Below are 18,711 nucleotides of genomic sequence, written 5' to 3'. Positions count from 1 at the left end.
AGATGGTTCACACCAGTTTTCAAAACTGATATAAGCAGGACATGGAACCGAATCCGATCATAGATTCTCCATCAAATATAATATAAAATTAAACTAGGTTACTTGAAAGACGAACAAATGATTACATAGCTACCAGATGCAGAAGGATGTAAAGTTATTGACCATGAGTGTCATCCAATGGACATAATTAGAAGATATTATAAGATGCCCCAAGGAGGTCAAATTGCATGCAAGAGACTGACAAAGTAGCCCCAAGGAAGATGAAAATGGCATTAGAAATTACATGGAAGTTTATCTCCCACCCTCTAAGAAGAGGTTTCAGCATGCTTGAATCTGCATAAGAATTATAGGAAACGAAGATGAGAATGGCTTGTTCACATAAAATATGTAAATGTCCCATGTGTACAGCCAGCAACCAAAGCTCCTTTTAACCCTGGCCCTCATCTAGCACTTGCACCTTCTCCTCATCCATGCCACGCATCTTGCCACCGCAACTCCAATCTCTCCCAGCTGGACATCCATCCCAGTTACAGATCGTGAAACTTGCAACCGATTGGCATCATCAACTCTGTTGTGTTAAAAGCCACCTCAAGTCTGCCTAGAAAGCTCCAGCCTTACCATCCTCACATTCTAGTTCAACTTGAATGAAACCCTAGCAAAACCCTTCAACACCCGCTTCAAATTCTCATCTTCTCATTCTATGAAGTTGGACCATGTCACATAAAATTTTCAGCTAACAAATTTACAACCACAAAATTCTCCCTATTAACTATAATTTTGGAAACTCCTAACCAGGTAAAGGGAAGATTACCCATTATTATTTTGTAGAGTGTACATTGTTTCAAATGTTACCATTTTACACCTAAGACATATAATTGTACATATGGCTTAGGGGTACATCGCCGTGTAATATTCAGTTATTATCTAATCCATTACTCTGATCCTATCCTAGTAACACTATGAGAACAACCTTCATTATCACGGTGTGATGCAGATACTAGGATTTATTTACATGTTATTTAGTTTCTAGGATTTTATTTCCATGTTATTTAGTTTCTAGGTTATTTTCCATGTTTTAGTTTTAGGGATTTTATTTTCCATGAAATTTTATTTCCATCCCATTGCCTATATATAGGCCTCATTGTATTAGAAATTTTAACTTTCGATGATTATTGAATTGAATTGAGAGCTTCTCCCCCATATTTCTTTCTTCCTCTATTCTTCTACTTCTCTTCTTCTATTCTTCCCTCCCTTCTTCTACTTCACCTCTCCTATTCCTCCCTCTCTTCTCCTCTTCTCCTATTCTTCTTCTACTTCTCCCTGAATTCTTCTCTTCTACTTCTAATCTTCTCCTATTCTTCTTCTTTCTCCCCTTTCTTCTATTTCTCTTCCCGGTCCTACATCAAATTTGGTATCAGAGCAAAGAATCCAAGCGCCCTTTGCGGTTGAAGAAGAAGATCGGAGTATTTGCACCCGTCGAAGTTGAAAGTTTTGAGGCAAAAAAAAAAAAAAAACAACTGCAGCTTCTTTCAAAAAAAAAATCCCTAAAACTAAAACATGGAAAATAAAATCCTAGAAGCTAAATAACATGGAAATAAAATCCTAGAAACTAAATAACATGTAAATAAATCCTAATATCTGCATCACGATGTCAAAGAATAGGAACTCTAAAGGTTACATCATTTCTTCCCTAATCTAACCCTATCAGTCCTCTCCATCTATGACTTTCTCTACTCTCCTCTCTTTTTTCTCTCGTCTCCCTCAGTTTCTCTGTCTTTCCCTTTCCCTCAATCTTCAATCTCTTACCTCCAAGATAAAAATCCATGTGAAACAAGACCCCGATTTGGACACCACGAACCACTAGAAATTCAAAAGTCACTACTAATGAAACAAGAGTTCATTCAAGCACCCATTGCACCAGTGAGTAGCAATAAAATAAAAATAGAGGGCATCTTCTTCATCTACTCTCTAATCCATCGGTTTCTCTATCTTTCCCTTTCCCTCAATCTTCAATCTCTTGCCTCCAACATTAAAAAAACATTGCGACCCAGGACCCCAATTTGCACAATATGTGGCACCAGAAATTCAAAAATCCCAACTAACAAAACAAAGAGTTCATTCAAGCACCCTTTGCACCAGTGAGTAGCAAAAAGTAAAATAAACATCTTCTTCATCTACTCTCTGCTCCCTCGGTTTCTCTTTCTCTTTCTGTATCTTTCCCTTCCCCTCAATCTTCAATCTGTTAACTCCAAGATAAAAATCCATGTGACCCAAGACCCCGATTTAGGCACCATGAGCCACCAAAAATTCGAATATCACAACTAACGAAACAAGAGTTCATTCAAGCACCCTTTGCACCAGTGAGTAACAAAAAAATGAAAAAAAAGGAGGGCATCTTCTTCATCTACAAACTCTGTACATTTTTTCTATCATTATCCTCATTCCTCACAAAGTCCAACTATTTTCTCTAGTGCATACTACACCTTTCTTTCCTTCATCATCACCTACTTGGTGTGTTTGAGCTCACCTGTTGAGAGCTGCTGAAAAAATATAAAAACTCATTAGCAATAGAGAGTGTAAATAGAGGACTTTTATGAGTGGTGCTATCTCTTTCATAATTTTAGACATCATCTCAAAAGAAACAATTACCATATATCTTAATTACACACACACACACACACACACACACACACACACACACACACACACACACACACACACACACACACACACATGCGTGCGTGCGTGTGGAAAAGACATAAGGATACTAGATGTATTACATACAAATATATAACTGAATATGAATTGATAATATCAATTTAAAGTATATTATGTATTTGAATAATTATTACTTAATAAATGATATTGATGTTCCCATGAGCTCCTACCATCTGGGACATTGCTACAGAGCTTTGCGCCATTCTCTAGGGCTAAAGATTAATACTACCATAAATATCGTCACTAATATTGAACTTATTGATTCCCGTTTGTGTTTCTTCTTTTGCCTCCACTTCTTCTAGTTCAAGTTAGGTCAACCCAAAAGTAAAAAGGAAAGGATCTGTTGGAGAATCCTTTTTTGTATATTATATTTTCTAACATTGGTGCATTTTTTTTTTCTGAAGGGTAACATTGGTGCATCTTATAGTACTTACAAAGATAATAAATGTACTCCTTAAAGGTCGTAAAGCATCATACACATTTATGGATGCTCTATTTGAGAAATTAAAGAAGCAATGTCAATCTCGTTTTAACAACTTAAGAAACCAACTGCAAGCATCTGATCGAATTTAACCCTCACAAGCATCAATCCTAATGAACATAAATGGCTCATGGAAATAACAACTAAGTTTAAATCAACATCAAATGAGTAGGAACGAGAATTCACAAGAAGTTTCAAAATAAATCATCGATGATCCAGCAACATTGCAGATAAATGGAACAAAACAATTATAGATACCTGAACACCTGCATACTGCTTCCAGGCTTTGTCAAGCTTGTAGTCAGTGGAAAGTAATCGAAAATTCGACAAGGCAAGTTCATAATCACGCAACATGAATGCATAGTCTCCCAAGGCTCTTATTTGTGACTCAATAGAGCTAAAGGTATACCTTGAAACAAGAAAAATTGAACTAAATTAATATAGAGAAAGTGAACTGCAAACACAAATTATGCACAAAAACTGCAAATACGATATTATTTTTGACTGATTTTACATAGGGCCATTAGAGGCATCTGATGCATCTTCTTTTCCTTTTCTCCACCACAAATTCTTTATTTGGTTTTTAAAACCTCTCCTTGTTGCAGAAACCTACGAAGAAAGATTTAGCAGGAGAAATGAGAACAAAACAAGACAGGGATGAGGCAATGAAAAGTTGAGTACAAAACATCCGTGCTTTGCAAATAGAAAAACAAACTTAAAATACCTTACCTGCTGATTGAGGATGCGTATTTTTTGTTCTATGTGAGGTATGATATGTTTGGAAGAAAGATCTAGCATGAGGTCCTTCATCTATTTCACAAATTAATAGAACAGTCAAATTTTCCGCACATATTTAAAAGCAAGTGATCCTGAATAATTTCAGAAGGGTGATAAATGGCCAATGTTGAAGGGAAAAAAAGCCTAAATCAGTGTAAAAGGGATTAAAATCAGATTACCTCATTGAGATCATTGATATCAAGGAATGAACCAATATCCCGACTAAGTGAAGCATCAGTTTCCTAAGACAAATATAAAAATAAGTCTACAACAGTAAGTTAATGGTGTTACGCCTAATATCCCAAACACATAATGATAACATATAATCAGCTTTAAAGAAAAAATAATGCAGTCCCAAAAATTAACTTACATAGGAGGCCCATGGATTATTGTCTCGTTCTACAACCCTGCTTTGAGCAGAGTTGATGCACAGCAATCTACAGTCATTGGAGCCAAAAGTACTCCTCATTTCTGCTAAAATATTTGTTGCCCTTCGAACATAAAGAAGAGAGAGAATTTCAAATAATTGTGACTATACAATCCAACAAAACTAGAATGAATAAGCAATTCAATAATAGATGTTCACCAATAGCCTATAAATTCCAGTTATTCTAAAATAAACTTCTAAATAAAGGCTAGGTGTACCACAAAAGCAATTTTTACTTCTTAGTTCATGAAACAGGGTCGTGATACATGACTAGAAAGACATGTAACAAAGTTGAATGACATCCAGCTGCTTACCATATCATTAACTAGTATTCCAGGTGACAAGTCAATAGCGATCAATATGCATCTTCCTTCGTGAGAATTGATGTTGGTAATTGATTAAGGGCGATGATATTTTCAACCCCCCCAAGTACGCATGCGCCCCCCTTATAACCTGATTTGACGTCAAAAAGCGTTAAAGTTGCCCACTTTTCACGTCAAATGACGTTATAAGGGGAGCGCATGCGTAATGCAGGGGGAGTGAAAATATCATCTCCCTTGATTAAAGGACAAAAGAAAGAAAGAATTGAAGAGGAGAAGAAAGGAAGAAGATTAGAATGTAAGGATAAGTTTGAAAGGGACAAGAATAGAAGGAAAGGATGTCCTGGAGTTTCTTGGTGAAACCCATGACTTCCAATCTCTTTATATATATATATGATGCCCGACCGTCAAAATCTCAAGGGCTAGGTGGCAAACCTCTCTCTCTCTCTCTCTCTCTCTCTCTCTCTCTCTCTCTCTCTCTCTCTCTATATATATATATATATATATATATATAAGAGAAAACAAAATTACAAGTATGCCCCCTCATGTGATAGGTCCCATCATAAACACAAACAACATTCCCCATCAATCTTAGCATAGATGTTGATCGTGTCATGCTTTCCAAGTACATCATTAAGTTTGGATTTCACTATGCCCTTGGTAAGAACATCAGCTAGATATCGCATATGGTAACACATCTCACTAGAAGCAACTATTTCACTGATAAAGTTTCAATCTAACTCGATGTGTTTGGCCCTATCATGATGTTTAGGATTATAGGAAATATTGATAGCTGCTTGATTTTTTTTTAGAAGGTAGATAGCTGCTTGATTATCACAATCTCATAGGACATTCAACTTCCATTGCTAGCTCACGTTAAAAGAATCCTTAGCCATAACATTTCGGCTACCCCATGAACCATTGATCTGTATTCTGCTTCGGTACTTGATCTTGCAATCCTAGATTGCCATGTAGCAAGATTACCTCCCACAAAGGTACAGAAGCATGAAGGTAAAGTAGATCGGCGATCATCAATAGCGCCGGCCCAGTTAGCATCAATAAAGGCCCCTACCCTCATATGGCCACCTCTGATCTTTTTTCATGGAGTAGACTTCAAGTACCGTGAAATCTTTGTCCTAAGTCTAGTATTTCATAATGTTTCATCGTAAAATTATATCATTTGCATATGCTTCCATACGTTTCTGTGATTTTCCAGGATTTCACAGAATGAGTTCATAGGTTACAAGTTAACTACATCAAATAGAAATACTAGGTTCTTGAGTCATATTTGGAGAAACTTATGGAGCAAATAGGGATTAAATTTCAATTTAGTAGCACATAACAACCCCAAACAGATGGACAAACATAAGTGACCAATCATAATGTAGGAAATTTGATGAGATGCTTAGAAATACAAGAGACCACATCAATGGGACTTAGTTCTGCCCCAAGCAGAGTTTGCCATTAATAGTTCCATTAACCACTCTACTAGAAAATTGCCCATTATCATCTATGGAATATGGATATCTAATTCCCCACCTTCTAAATCGTACCCCTATACTCATACCCTGGGGGGCACAATGTCGAGGGCAACGACTTCGTCCCAATACATAAACGAGGTACAACAAGAGGTATTAGAGAGATTGTGGTCGGAGAGATTATTCCTTCCACACTGGAGAGCTAGTGGCAGCATTCTTCCCCGTGAGCAATTCCTGATTAGAGCCTATGGCAAGTTGGAAAAGAAGAAATCTGGATCACATAGAATCCTCAAGTTAGGTTCAAATGCTTATCTATTGGACCTTCAGGAGGATGTTATGATTTCTCTCATCTTCAACAGTTTCTGATCTTTACCAGTACCATGGAGACCCATCAGAGCCCAAAGGCATCATTTCATTAACTTTCAGAGTGAGTTCATCAATAGAGGATCAGAAAGAGGAGTAGTGGTTGTCAGGACGACAGAGAACCATTGGGGCTTTAACATGTGGTACCTAGTTCGTTGGCGAGGATGAGATCAAGCTACAACGGCTTCGCAACGACAAATACCAATGCATTTCAGACGTCTAGTTCTTCCTACATGGGAGAAACTAATGTGATTTAGCCTTAGGATTAGTCACTATCTTAACTTTATTTGTTTTATTTCACATACACTTATTTTAATTATTTGTTTTGTCTGATTGGACCTAGATTAGGGGAATGTCCACATCACTACCTGGGGCCCACTACTCATACCCTCTTGCTATTTTCTCACTTACCCATTTGTCACGACCCACCATTTATGACCCTAAACCCATTTAAAACCTATGGCCCACATTGCCTAAAACTTAAAGCTGAAAGCCCCTGCCTATTTGTACTTCTCACGGACGACCACTTAAGCCACTAAAACCCCCTCATATATAAACTTCAACCATCCTCTCTCCAACCCTAATTTTGAAGAGAAAGTAAACCCCCTCCTCTTTAGCTCTCTCACATTTGAGAGCTGCCACCCCTTCCTTTCTCTCTTCCCTTTTCTCCCCTCTCTCTCCATCTCACGGCTTGGAGCTGCTACCTTCCCGTTCTCTCTCTCACCTCTCTTGTTCCCCTCCTCCCTGTTGGATGAGACACATCAGGGCAGTGCCGCCCCTCCCAGTTATGACCCTTCTCTAGTTCTCTTCTCTCCTTCCAATATCTTCCATGATTCCTTCCTTTCTTCTCCTTCCTTTTCTTTCTCTAACATTTTTCCCTTTAATTCTTTTCATCCTCTTTTCCCCAACCTTTCCCATAATCTCCATGTGATCCATCCCCATCTTATCCAAAATTTGTCTCCTTTCTTTCCACCCTTTGGCAAACATTTAGGCCATGTCTGGCTGCCAGGAATATTTTTTTTCATGATAAATTAGTGTCTCCAAGTGGTAAGAGAGGGATAGGACAGGTGGGAGGAGAGATTTGCAGGGCACCAATGAGTTGAGGGTGAAATGTGGGTAAAAAATCAGGAAAAGGTAAAAAATCAGGAAAAGGTCAATCAGATTTTGAGTGGAGTTTTTTGTTTCCTGGTTTTTCAGCTTTGCTTGCCCTCTCCTCACTCAGTCCCTCTCCAATCCATCCCTCTCTCACTGTCCATCACCATTGGATAAGCTAATATTTTAGGGAAAAAAATCCATCGTAGCCAAATGTGCCCTTAGGGACTGATTTGAAGCAATTTTTTAGACTTGCAGGGCACCAATGACTTGAGGGTGAAATGCTTGCTGGCTTGCTGCCCTAATTGAATCAGTCCCCGTTAATGCTCCTACAAACTCACAAAATCTGATTTGCGAACCCTAGGTTTGAATTAAGATAATAGGCCGTGGAGGTTCTCCATCTCTTACCAGGCTGAGGTCAGCATCTCTATGGTAGAGCCGTAGAGGAGCCAATAGTATTAATATTGGTAGTAGTAGTACGTGCACCAGTCATCTATGACGATGTAGGAGTAGTGGTGGCGACAATGGCATTTGGTCGTTTCCCTTTGTTTAACCTTGATGGGATCCAGACTATATCCTAGCATTTTCTTTACTGTGTCCGATCTTGCCATATTGATGATAAACTAGTTGACCCTTATCATCCATCTTGCCACCTCCTTTTAAGTGTTACCTTTCTCCTATTTGAAACCTCTAACAGTGTCGTCCTGAGTAGGCTGCATGGCATTTCTGCTACTTTCTTTACTTGAGACAAGAACAAATATCAGACTTAAAAGGAGGAACTTTTTTTTCCGTAGGTATGTTGGGATTGAACCCCAGACCTCTAGGTCAAAGAACAAAGCCTTGACCATTGAGCTAAAGGGTCAATCCCTAAAAGGAGGAACTTTACAAATAATGATCTATTGTATGGTAACCTCACACTCCTGCTTCAGTCCTACATGGAACTAATATCCCCAATTTTGCTCTATCAATTTCCAATACTCATCTTTTGGGTCCTTCCACTTGATCACCTGAAAATGATACATCTCCTCCCCACAAATTTGGGAGGGTGGAGTAGTACAAGGATAGGGGTTTCTCCTTCTGACAAAGCCAACTGATACACCTGGGTTGCATTCTGAACTGGAGAATAAGTCTCATGCACACCATCCCAGATTTGTTTTGTTGTCTTCAAAAACATGTAATTCTGGCTGATGTTATGTTGAATCATCAAACACAAAAGCATGACATAACAATCAGATTCTCCTGCTCCCATTTCAAATACATGGGATCATCCATCTTCAGTGCCTTTTCTCAACGATAATACAGCCTCGCTTACCACATCCCCCAATCTAAAACTTACCAGAATGTGCCCAAACTAGGAAGTTTTTCCCATTCCATTTTACAGTCATAATCCATATATTTGAACTACCAGGATGACTGGCCATTACAGACCCATATCAGAAACACCTGTATTCTTGTCAAAGCTCCCATAGTGTTGATTGCAGACATTCTCGGTCACCAGATAAATCTTCTGCATTTTCCAATGCAAAAGAATAGCAAATTTAGGGAAAATCTCACCCAAAAGCAAAATCCATGCTAATCACATGAACCAAGATAGCCCAGTAAATAAAGGAGGCATCAAACAAAGAGAGGATACCTGTATTCTTGTCAAAGCTCCCATAGTGTTGATTGCAGATATTCTTGGTCACCAGATGAATCTTCTGCATTTTCCTATGCAAACGAATAGAGCAGATTTAGGGAAAATCTCACCCAAAAGCAAAATCCTTGCTAATCACATGAACCAAGATAGCCCAGTAAAACAAGGGAGGCGTCAAACAAAGAGAGGATACTTCACCCTAGAAATCTCAATTCTTCTCGTAATCCGTTCAAATCTGATTTTGGCTCTTCAAAAAAATCGTATTGGATCAAACTTTCATGAGTAAATAGCGTACACAAGCCCCACAAAAGATAGCAATCTCAATTCTTCTATGAATCAGTTCAGATCTGATTTTGCCTCTTCAAAAAATTGTAGTGGATCAAACTTTCATAAGTAAATAGCGCCCACGAGAATTTATATGGTGGCCAACCGTCAAGTACCTTGTAGGTGGTACGATGGAAGTACCATCCTTGATATTTGATCCACCAGCAGCCTCTTAAAAAGTGGTCTGCAGTTGGATCAAATATCAAGGGCGGTACCGCTAGCACGGTACATGACTGTCAGGCACCATATAAAAACTCTAGTGTAAACAAACCCCACAAAAGATAGCAATCTCAATTCTTCTAAGAATCAGTTCAGATCTGATTTTGGTTCTTCAAAATATCGTATTGGATCAAACTATCATGAGTAAATAGCGTACACAAGCCCCACAAAAGATACCAACAAAAAACAACCAAATCTATATTTTTCAGGAGTTTTGGAGAAGATGCATCTCTAAGCTCTCAAAACCTAGGTAAAAAATTCTAGAAAAAGCATAAAAAACTCCAAAACTCCAATGAACAAATACCTTGATGTCAGCTTCCCTAAATGATACATACGGCTGATGATCCTATCTATACTTGTTGTCATAGTTACCAGGGTGGGAAACGAATTCGGGAGACGAAACGTGAAACGCTTGAAAAAAATATTAGGGGAAACGAGAAACGAGAAAACAACAGAAAATCGTACAAGAAACGTCTTAGGAAACACATTAGAAGCGTTTCAGAAACGATAGAAAAAACACACATGAAACACAACGAAAACACGAAATATGTGGTTTTGTATATTTAAATTTTGTTAATTTCAAATTTCTGTTTGAATTTTTCTTATTTTTATTTTTCTTACAATATATGCTTTTGTTTTCTTTTTTAATATCTATTTCACAATTTTTGATGTGTTTTTTCCAAAATGATTTTCGTAAGTTCCACATATGTTTCCTACACGTTTCACATGCATTGTTACATATGTTTATCGTGCATTTCACACATGATTTACATAAGTTTCTCATATGTTCCTATGATTTCGGAAACACTTCTCCAATTTTTTATCATATTTCGGAAACGTTTCCGAAACGCGTTTCATTTTAGGGGAAACGAGTTTCCCACCCACGAGAAACGCGTTTTAGGGGAAACGGGTTTCCCACCCGCCCAAGGAGTTTCCGGCAACACCCTAGAAGCCTTAAGGAAGATCACCAGAGCAGCAAGAACCTTGTTTTGATACTAAGTTGATATTGATAATTGGTTAGACATTAATTTTTTTTTTGAACTAGATTGGTTAGACATTGATAATTGGTTAAAGGAATAAAGAGAGAAAGAACAGAAAAAAGAGAAGGAAGATGAATGGGAGAAGGGGGAAAGGAATTCATAGAGTTTTTGTTAAAACCCATGACTTCTAATCTCTTGTATATATTAAAGAGAAAAATAGAAATTACAAGTATATCCCTTCATGTAAGACTTCCCATCATAAACACACACGCACGTGCATCAATAATGAGCTTACAGGTTTTTTATAGTCACGATACTCCCTTTGTAGTGAGTTTCCTCCCGCCAAACAGTTTTTATGAGCAAATTTCAATTTGGAAGTCCAACCCTTGGCCAATGGGTCGGCATCAATGATTTTGGGGGAATATGAAGCCCGGATCAGGAACAGAGTTGGAGGACGAGCTATGGATTTGTCCGCGAGAAGATGAAGCTTGCTTCTTTTGTGAAGGTGGTCAGGAAAGAGGAATGAACAAGAGGAAGTCTTACCCAGACTTAGGATAGGAGATGTTGAGTCTGAAAGGCTTGTTATTCTGGATGAGGCAATCATACTTGTAGTGGAGCATATGGAGAACTGTCTGGTTGGGAAATTTTTCCAATCCAAACTAGAGTTTAAATTATTTATCGACTGAACAAGGAGAGTTACGAGGCGGTTGGTGGTGACTAGCCAAGGCCTCTTGCTTTTTTATACACAGATATTTCATTGAAATAAAAAAGGCAAGAAACAAAAGGCTCAATGCAGCCAAAGGAAAAGAAAATAGAATGAAAAAGCGAACTAAAGAGAAAAAGAAGAGAAACAATTACAAGGATGGCATATAATGCCACAAAGCCACAGAACTACAAGAGCCTCAGTGGTTGGGTAGACTATCTGAATAAGAATTTCCCTGTCACCGAATGTGATAAAGTTTGTACTCAGAAAATGGAGAGAGAATACCATTCATCTCTTTAAATAAGAAGAAAAGCTGACAGAAGTAAAGAAACATGACACCATTCCGGAAAGCCAAAACTTCTAGATGAATTGCATGAGATTGACCATCAGACCCCACATGTGCAAAGAGAATATTAACCATATTATCCAGAATGATACCTCCAAAACCAAATTCCATCCAACATCACTCTCCCATGGCTGCTCATAGTGACAATAAACCACGACAAAAGCTTACCACTCCATGAGAAATGTAAATCACGTCCTATTGTAGTCTCTTGGGTGGTTTGCAATGGGTTTTTTTTCTTATTTGACACAAATTTCATTCAAAAAGGAAAAGATAGGACTCGTATCCATATTAGCACCTGACTCTGAACATGTTGTCATTGTTTTTTTTTTTTTTTTGGTAAAATAACATGTTGTCGTTGTTATTCACTGTTCTCTCCAAGAAACATTTCTTCTCTTGGTAGATCCCTTTTCTTTCTAGGAAGTTACTTTACAACCCTATGGTAGACTAGAATATCGTCTAGGAAGTTACTTTACAACCCTATGGTAGACTAGAATATCGTCTAGGAAGTTACTTTACAACCCTATGGTAGACTAGAATATCGTCTGGTAGCAGTTTACCCAAGTAGCCCTAATAGGAGCATTGCATGAAGATCTCGTTAATATACTTTGGCTCAGGTAACCACATTGGACACTTATAATTGATCTACTTCCATGCATGAATCATAAATCATAATTGTCAAAAAAGGAGTAATAGAGGTTCTCCATAAATACCTCTATGGTGAAACAGAGACTAACACCTTCCTTAATATTACACTTTTGAAATTGTATGAATAGGAGGTACTTTGTTCCTGTATCTAATAAACTGAAATTCTATAAACATTCAAAGACATGAAGACATGAGCTTAAGGGTTTCCTATTTATAGATAGTTAATGACAAGAAAATAGATGTGTTTCCAACTTAGAGACAGTTAATGACAAGAGAATAGATGTGTATCTTATAGACAGTTAATGAAAAGAGAATAGATGTGATTCCTAGTTATAGACAGTTAATGAAAAGAACAGAGGTGTTCCATGATTGATCCTTCTATTCTAAATGTAAAAGTGATATATGTCATCTACAAATACATGATGGAATAAGAATAGAAGAATCAATAACATTTACGTATATGTAATGTTGGTAGAGATGAAAAGTGCAAAGAAAGCTTATTTACTTTATATGTTTCCTCGGTAGATGTTATGCTGGTAAAGATGAAAACTGGAAATGGCCACCCCACACACACACACACAAATAACAAGGGTTACGGATGCAGCGTTCAGCTGGCAATAAGTTCTAAATGTTGATCAGTAGTGTAAAAAATCACTTTACATACGGATCTTATTTCAATGCTAATAATCACATAAGAAAAGAGGAGAAACATAACCAACAGGAGAGTTTTTTTTGTATTAGTATGATGATGTAAGTAGACAAAAATAAATTAGATGCAACAATAAAATAGGGGATGAGCCAAAATACTTCTCTGAAGTGCCATCCTGATTATCATGCACTAGCAAATAATACTTTAGAATCTTTGGATCCATTGCACCTTCGTTTAGAAGAGAGGGCAGCTGATCTGTGTTAAAAAGGTCAACAAATTTGCTGATGGGCTGTTTATCCTTTGAGGACACAACAAAAAGGCCTGCATGTCAATTGGACAAAGTTCAATTGCACATCCAAGATCACCATAAGTCATAAAAGATCATGTTATACACCAAAAGTATTATAACCATCTATATGGAGTCACCGAGGTTTCTCCATAAAAGAAATTTGACAGCTTACATGCCACAGGATGGTCAAAGGTTTCATGTTCTGAAAAGGATAAGGTACGAATAAGCTCTTTATTGAACATTTGAAACCATGCTGGTGGAGATTTGGATGCAGCCACTGCATAAAAATATCATTAACAATCAGACACAAAAAAATAAAATAGATCATTGCACTTGCAACAGCATGCCAATGTCCAACATTTGTAGTTCAAATTAAAAATTATGTGTGTAAGAAACAAGAACATAACAATGACTGATCATATATCATAGGCAGATCATAGGTCTACCACCGAGTTGTTGTGGTTTTTTTTTTTTTGGACTATTAAAGGTTGAAGCAAGCAACTGTAGTAAACTTGAAGGTTAGGGGGCTACAGGTGATTATTGTCCTTATATATCATAATCCTAGAATCTAGTCAGGCATACCTATGAAGCTGCTTAAGCAAATTGGTGTCCGCTAGATGTGAGGTTCAGATATTAAAGTGCATAAACTAACATTCAGAAACAGATCATGGGTGAAAAAAACGTAAATATGGATCGAAAACAAGTAAAACTTACTAGATAACACTGTTTCCTGTTGTGGTGGGTCAGATTGCAAATCAACATGATCTTTCTCGCTTGCATGACTAACCACTTGCTTCAAATGCTCTTCTGCAGCCTGTTTGGAGAAGATATTATGAAAGCAGTCTAAAGCTTTAAAGATCCTATTACTTGAGATATCATGATGGAAAAAAGAAAAGAGTTTTATGGAAGGATTATGAATGCAATCGATAAAAACATTATGGCAGAGAAGGTAGAAATTATAAAAAAAATATATCATGTCAGGACTCAGGAGCTAATAGCGAGTTCCATATATTTGAGTATTCACCTATAGTATTATTTTAAAGAAGTACATATAGTCTTAAAAAACAAAAAGGAGAGCAAAAGCAAGTCCAAAACAAGGGGGAGCAGGGACGCAACCCAAACACAATAATCAGCTACAAAGCTGGCATGTCATGCCTGTTAAAGCATAAAAGATAAATAACGCCTTTCTACAACAGCTTAAGCTTTTGGAGAATTTGGTAAGTTAACATGTTATCAGAGCCAAAGGTCTCAAGTTCAAACCTCCCGGATAGCAAAAATCCAAACGTGATGGTCGGCCCAAAGTGGGACCACATGTGCCACGTGTTTGCCAAGTGGGCCACACGAACGGGGGAGTGTTAAAGTATAAAAGATAAATAACGCCTTTCTCCAACATATTAAGCTTTTGGAGAAGTTGGTAACTTAGCAATGCCAAACCCTTAAATTGTCACAAGTCCCCCTAAATTTTGCTAACTTATCGGTTAAATCATTCTCTTCCCGATGAATGTGAAAAAAGCACTCTAACAGGCTGGACATTAAATCGTGCATTTCCAAAAAAGCCTCCTAAACTTCCATGAAAAAAGGGTCAGCTTGTTAAGACACTAGACATAAGTATGAAGCCTGCAATCCAAAGATTTTGAATGCTACCCATGCACCATGTGCTTGAATCCAATGTTTTGAAAAATCAGAATCAAATCGTAAATCATAATAGGGGTTGAATGGTATCGGATCGTAAATCGTATATGGGATTTGCCATAATGATTTTTGCTGCCTCGACTCAAAAAAGTGGTGTTGGGCAAGCTGATAACAGACTGGAATGGTTGATATGTGAGTAAGTGAGGTGTTATGGAGGGATTTCTTCAGATATCCTCAATACTCTTCTCTGCTTCAAGGTATTCCTGTATTGCTTACACGAGACAAAGATCAAAACTTTTCTCCCTCTTCTTCCTCCTTTTCTTTTTAGGATTTTTTTCAAAAGAAAATCACAGGGATTTCAAGTTGGGTTCCTACAGAAGCAATGCTTCTCGGGTTGGGGCTCGGGTCGGGTCAGGTTAGGGTTGGCTTCGGGTTAGGGTTCATGTTCACTGTCCTCGGGTTGGGCTCGGGTCGGGTCAGGTTAGTGTTGGCTTTGGGTTAGGGTTCATGTTCACTGTCCTCAGGTTGGGCTCGGGTCAGGTCGCGTTTGGGTTGGAGAAATGCTTTTTCAGGTTGGGTTCGGGTTGGCCTCAACCCGACCCAACCTGGCCCAAGTTGCAACCCTAGCGAAGTTCCATGCATGAAAAGACCACCAATCTAACCAGGAAGAACCCAACTAATTTTGAATAGGCAAAAAACGAAGTACCAAATATCCCTCTTGAATCTAGAGTGGATCAAAATGTGCTCTACATATTCAACGTCAGTGATACATAAAGCACTAAGCACAATGATTGATAAAGATTTTTTGAGAATGCCGGCAATCGTCAACAGTATGGATCTTATCAAGAAAAGCTGTCTAGCATAAAGACTTTACTCTCCTTGATGCCTTGGTGCTCCAATGGCGGGCAAAAGGTCTGCCAGGACAAACATGTGAAAGTAAAAGGATATGACTAAATAAGAACCCTTTCTTCTAATATAGACCGAATTAATTATACGAAGAAGGGAGGCGACCAAATCCACTTCCCAATCGAAAAGAAATCCTCCTAAATCTAACATTCCATTCCACCTTCTCGTTAAGCCTGCTAAAGAATCAGCCACACTAATTCCTTTATTAGAAGCAATTCTAAAAAGGACAGGAAAGTCCACACTTAGAGGACTACAGCCACAGCATTTACCATTTATCTGTCTAAAATCTTATCTTCTCTTCATTGGAAACTCTGAAGCAGATACCCTCCTCGAAAAGTGTTCATACTTCCAGATATACCTCCAAACCAAAGAGCCTTGAAACATGAAATCAATTGACAAGTCCCAACACCTAATATTAGATCCATACTTAAAATCAATCATCGATCTCCAGAGGCTTTCACTCTCCTCACCAAACCTCCATAGTAATTTCTCGAGCAGAGCATTATTCATCAACTTTAACCTTCTGAAACTATGCCCTCCCTTCTGCTTTCTAGGCTTGCAAACTTCTTCCCATATAACCTAAGTGATAAATCCCGGATGTCTCCTTACCATTCCATAGGAAGTTTCTTTGAAGCTATTCAATTCCCTTACTCACCATCATGGTACTATGAAAGACCGGCATGTAATGTATGGGGAGGTTGGCAAGCAATTTTAATTAGAATGATTCTACCCCCAAGGGAGAGAAAACTTTTCTTCTGGGAGGTCAATCTCTTCACTCTCAATGACTGGGTCGCATAGACCTCTTGGGGGTCTACCAATGCACAACAAGAGGCCTATATCAGTATTGGGAAAGGAACCAGACTCACAAAACAGTGCGTTTACAAACTCCTCCGTTTTGCTATCTTTCAACTTGAATCTCATTACAACCGATTTGGCGAAGTTAATCCGTTGCCCTGAGAGTGCTTTGTAAAACCTAAAAACAGCCTTAATGTTTTTAATTTTCTAGAGGTTTGAGCAGCTAAAAATCAGGGGGTCATTAGTATACTAATGGAGAGAAATTTCCACACCAGGTTGGCCAATGATAAAGCCTTCAATACGACCTCTGGATCTGGCCTTAGCCATCATTCAACAAAACTGTCAGCCAATTTAGTGAACAAATTTAATTCTAGTTGGCATTCAAAAAAAAGGATAGTGAACAAAAAGGGAGATGAGGGGCTTCTTTGTCGCAGACCTCTAACGGAATGAAATGGTAACCTACGTGAAACCCATTTTTAATTCAATAAAATTTGCTAAGAGAAAATAGTAACCATCAAATTAGAACCAAATGGGTAATTATAGAAATAGTAACCAAGACAGGAAAAGATTTATATCTAATCAAATTACCAAAATAAAGATATCAAATGGAATCAAAATGAAATAGTGACCAACGGATCCAGAACGCAGGTCAGACAGAACTTCTGGTTGGAAGCCATCATAGATAATAAAAACTAAGATCAATACTTTTTAACTGTTTCATTTTCTAAGTTAATTTTAATACAGAATCTCGAATCTTAAATGAAGAACTAGGTGGAAAAGAAATTAAAGAAGATAATCCAAAGATTAAACAAGAGCAGTGTAGTAAATAATACCTCAACATTTTGCTGACGTATGTTAGAAGCATAAACCAACCGCAAGTTGAACATCTTCAACCTATAGGGCTGATCACTTGCCGTACGTACAGGTACTGAACAAACAAAATCCCCACAAAATGAGGTCAACTGCTTGGGAAAAAAAAATGTCATTTAATATGTGAAAAACCAACGTAAAAGAGATTGCTCACCATCAATCCGGTTAAAAAAACAGAATGGGAGTAGCATCTGAACAAAGTTGAGATTGTTCTTTCGACAAGCTTCTTCTACAAGAGGAGTTCGAAGCACCATCACCACAGGAGTTATTTCCTCTAATAACATCCTCCCCAAAAAAGTATTAGTTGGATCCATCTTATTTTCAGAAGGTGCTAACATCATTGCTCTCTTTAAAGACTTTGGCTCAGAAAATCACTCTACCAACTGTTACCAAATTCTAATGGGAATGGAATAAGATCACACATCACATGATTTAGTCGCCCGACAGTGCTTATCCTGACAGAAAGGAATCAGCATAATTTAGACTGAAAGAAAGTGTACTATAAGCAGTTGTGACTATCAAATGTATGATCTCTTAGTAAATAGAAAGAAAGCATATAACCATTTGGGTTGCTGATTTCATTGAAATTTAAAGATGATCATCAATAAGTATGCATAATCAGAACATGAAATCACAAAGTGGGCATTATAGATTTGCCTTTAGGGGCTCCGGACTGTTCGATCCACATATTCGCCCCTTTTAATACATATATTCGCCCCTTTTAATAAACCCTTGAGACTAAGAAATTAGGGAGAGAGATTACCTCACGATAACACAATTGAGTGGCTAAAACCATCGATTCAACGGACAATGTGAGCTCTATCGATCGAGAGAAGATTATTTGAGCCAGAAATTTGAAGAGATTACAGAGAGAAGAAAAACCCAAAATGAGAAGGGGGTTCTGCAATGAACGTGGACGGGACAATAATCAATTGGGGTCCTCACAATCTGAAACGACCAGGGCCTGAGTCAGCTTTCGTTCTACCTTCGAAGAGTATATGAAAAGAATTTCCATCAGAAATGATTTTCTCGCAACCCAAACAGGGTGGCTACCATGAAATTTC

The 18,711-nt window shown here is 37.9% G+C and overlaps 1 protein-coding gene across 2 annotated transcripts in view; it reads right to left on the bottom strand.

Moving 5' to 3' along the window:
- The window catches only part of LOC143885086 (Tetratricopeptide repeat (TPR)-like superfamily protein), a 73,726-nt gene extending 55,015 nt beyond the window's left edge, over positions 1–18,711 (bottom strand). Inside the window, exons 1-11 of one of the 2 annotated variants that reach the window (XM_077389057.1) lie at positions 18,411–18,711; positions 17,802–18,102; positions 17,611–17,705; positions 14,159–14,258; positions 13,617–13,721; positions 13,314–13,476; positions 4,347–4,467; positions 4,156–4,218; positions 3,929–4,009; positions 3,714–3,808; positions 3,458–3,608 (exon numbers count right to left, since the gene is read on the bottom strand). In XM_077389057.1, the coding sequence (XP_077245172.1) occupies positions 3,458–3,608; positions 3,714–3,808; positions 3,929–4,009; positions 4,156–4,218; positions 4,347–4,467; positions 13,314–13,476; positions 13,617–13,721; positions 14,159–14,258; positions 17,611–17,705; positions 17,802–17,988 (1,161 nt within the window). In that variant the 5' untranslated portion in view covers positions 17,989–18,102; positions 18,411–18,711. Of the gene's footprint in view, positions 1–3,457; positions 3,609–3,713; positions 3,809–3,928; positions 4,010–4,155; positions 4,219–4,346; positions 4,468–13,313; positions 13,477–13,616; positions 13,722–14,158; positions 14,259–17,610; positions 17,706–17,801; positions 18,103–18,410 lie in introns of those variants that run through there. The other variant, XM_077389058.1, reaches the window with a different exon arrangement.

The sequence above is a fragment of the Tasmannia lanceolata genome, unplaced genomic scaffold (genome assembly GCF_043159265.1).
Source record: "Tasmannia lanceolata isolate RefF3 unplaced genomic scaffold, GAP_Taslan_0.1 ptg000008l, whole genome shotgun sequence".
Classification (NCBI taxonomy): domain Eukaryota; kingdom Viridiplantae; phylum Streptophyta; class Magnoliopsida; order Canellales; family Winteraceae; genus Tasmannia; species Tasmannia lanceolata.
Note: the sequence above shows the minus strand (reverse complement) of the source record. Positions and strands in the feature narration are given on the sequence as shown.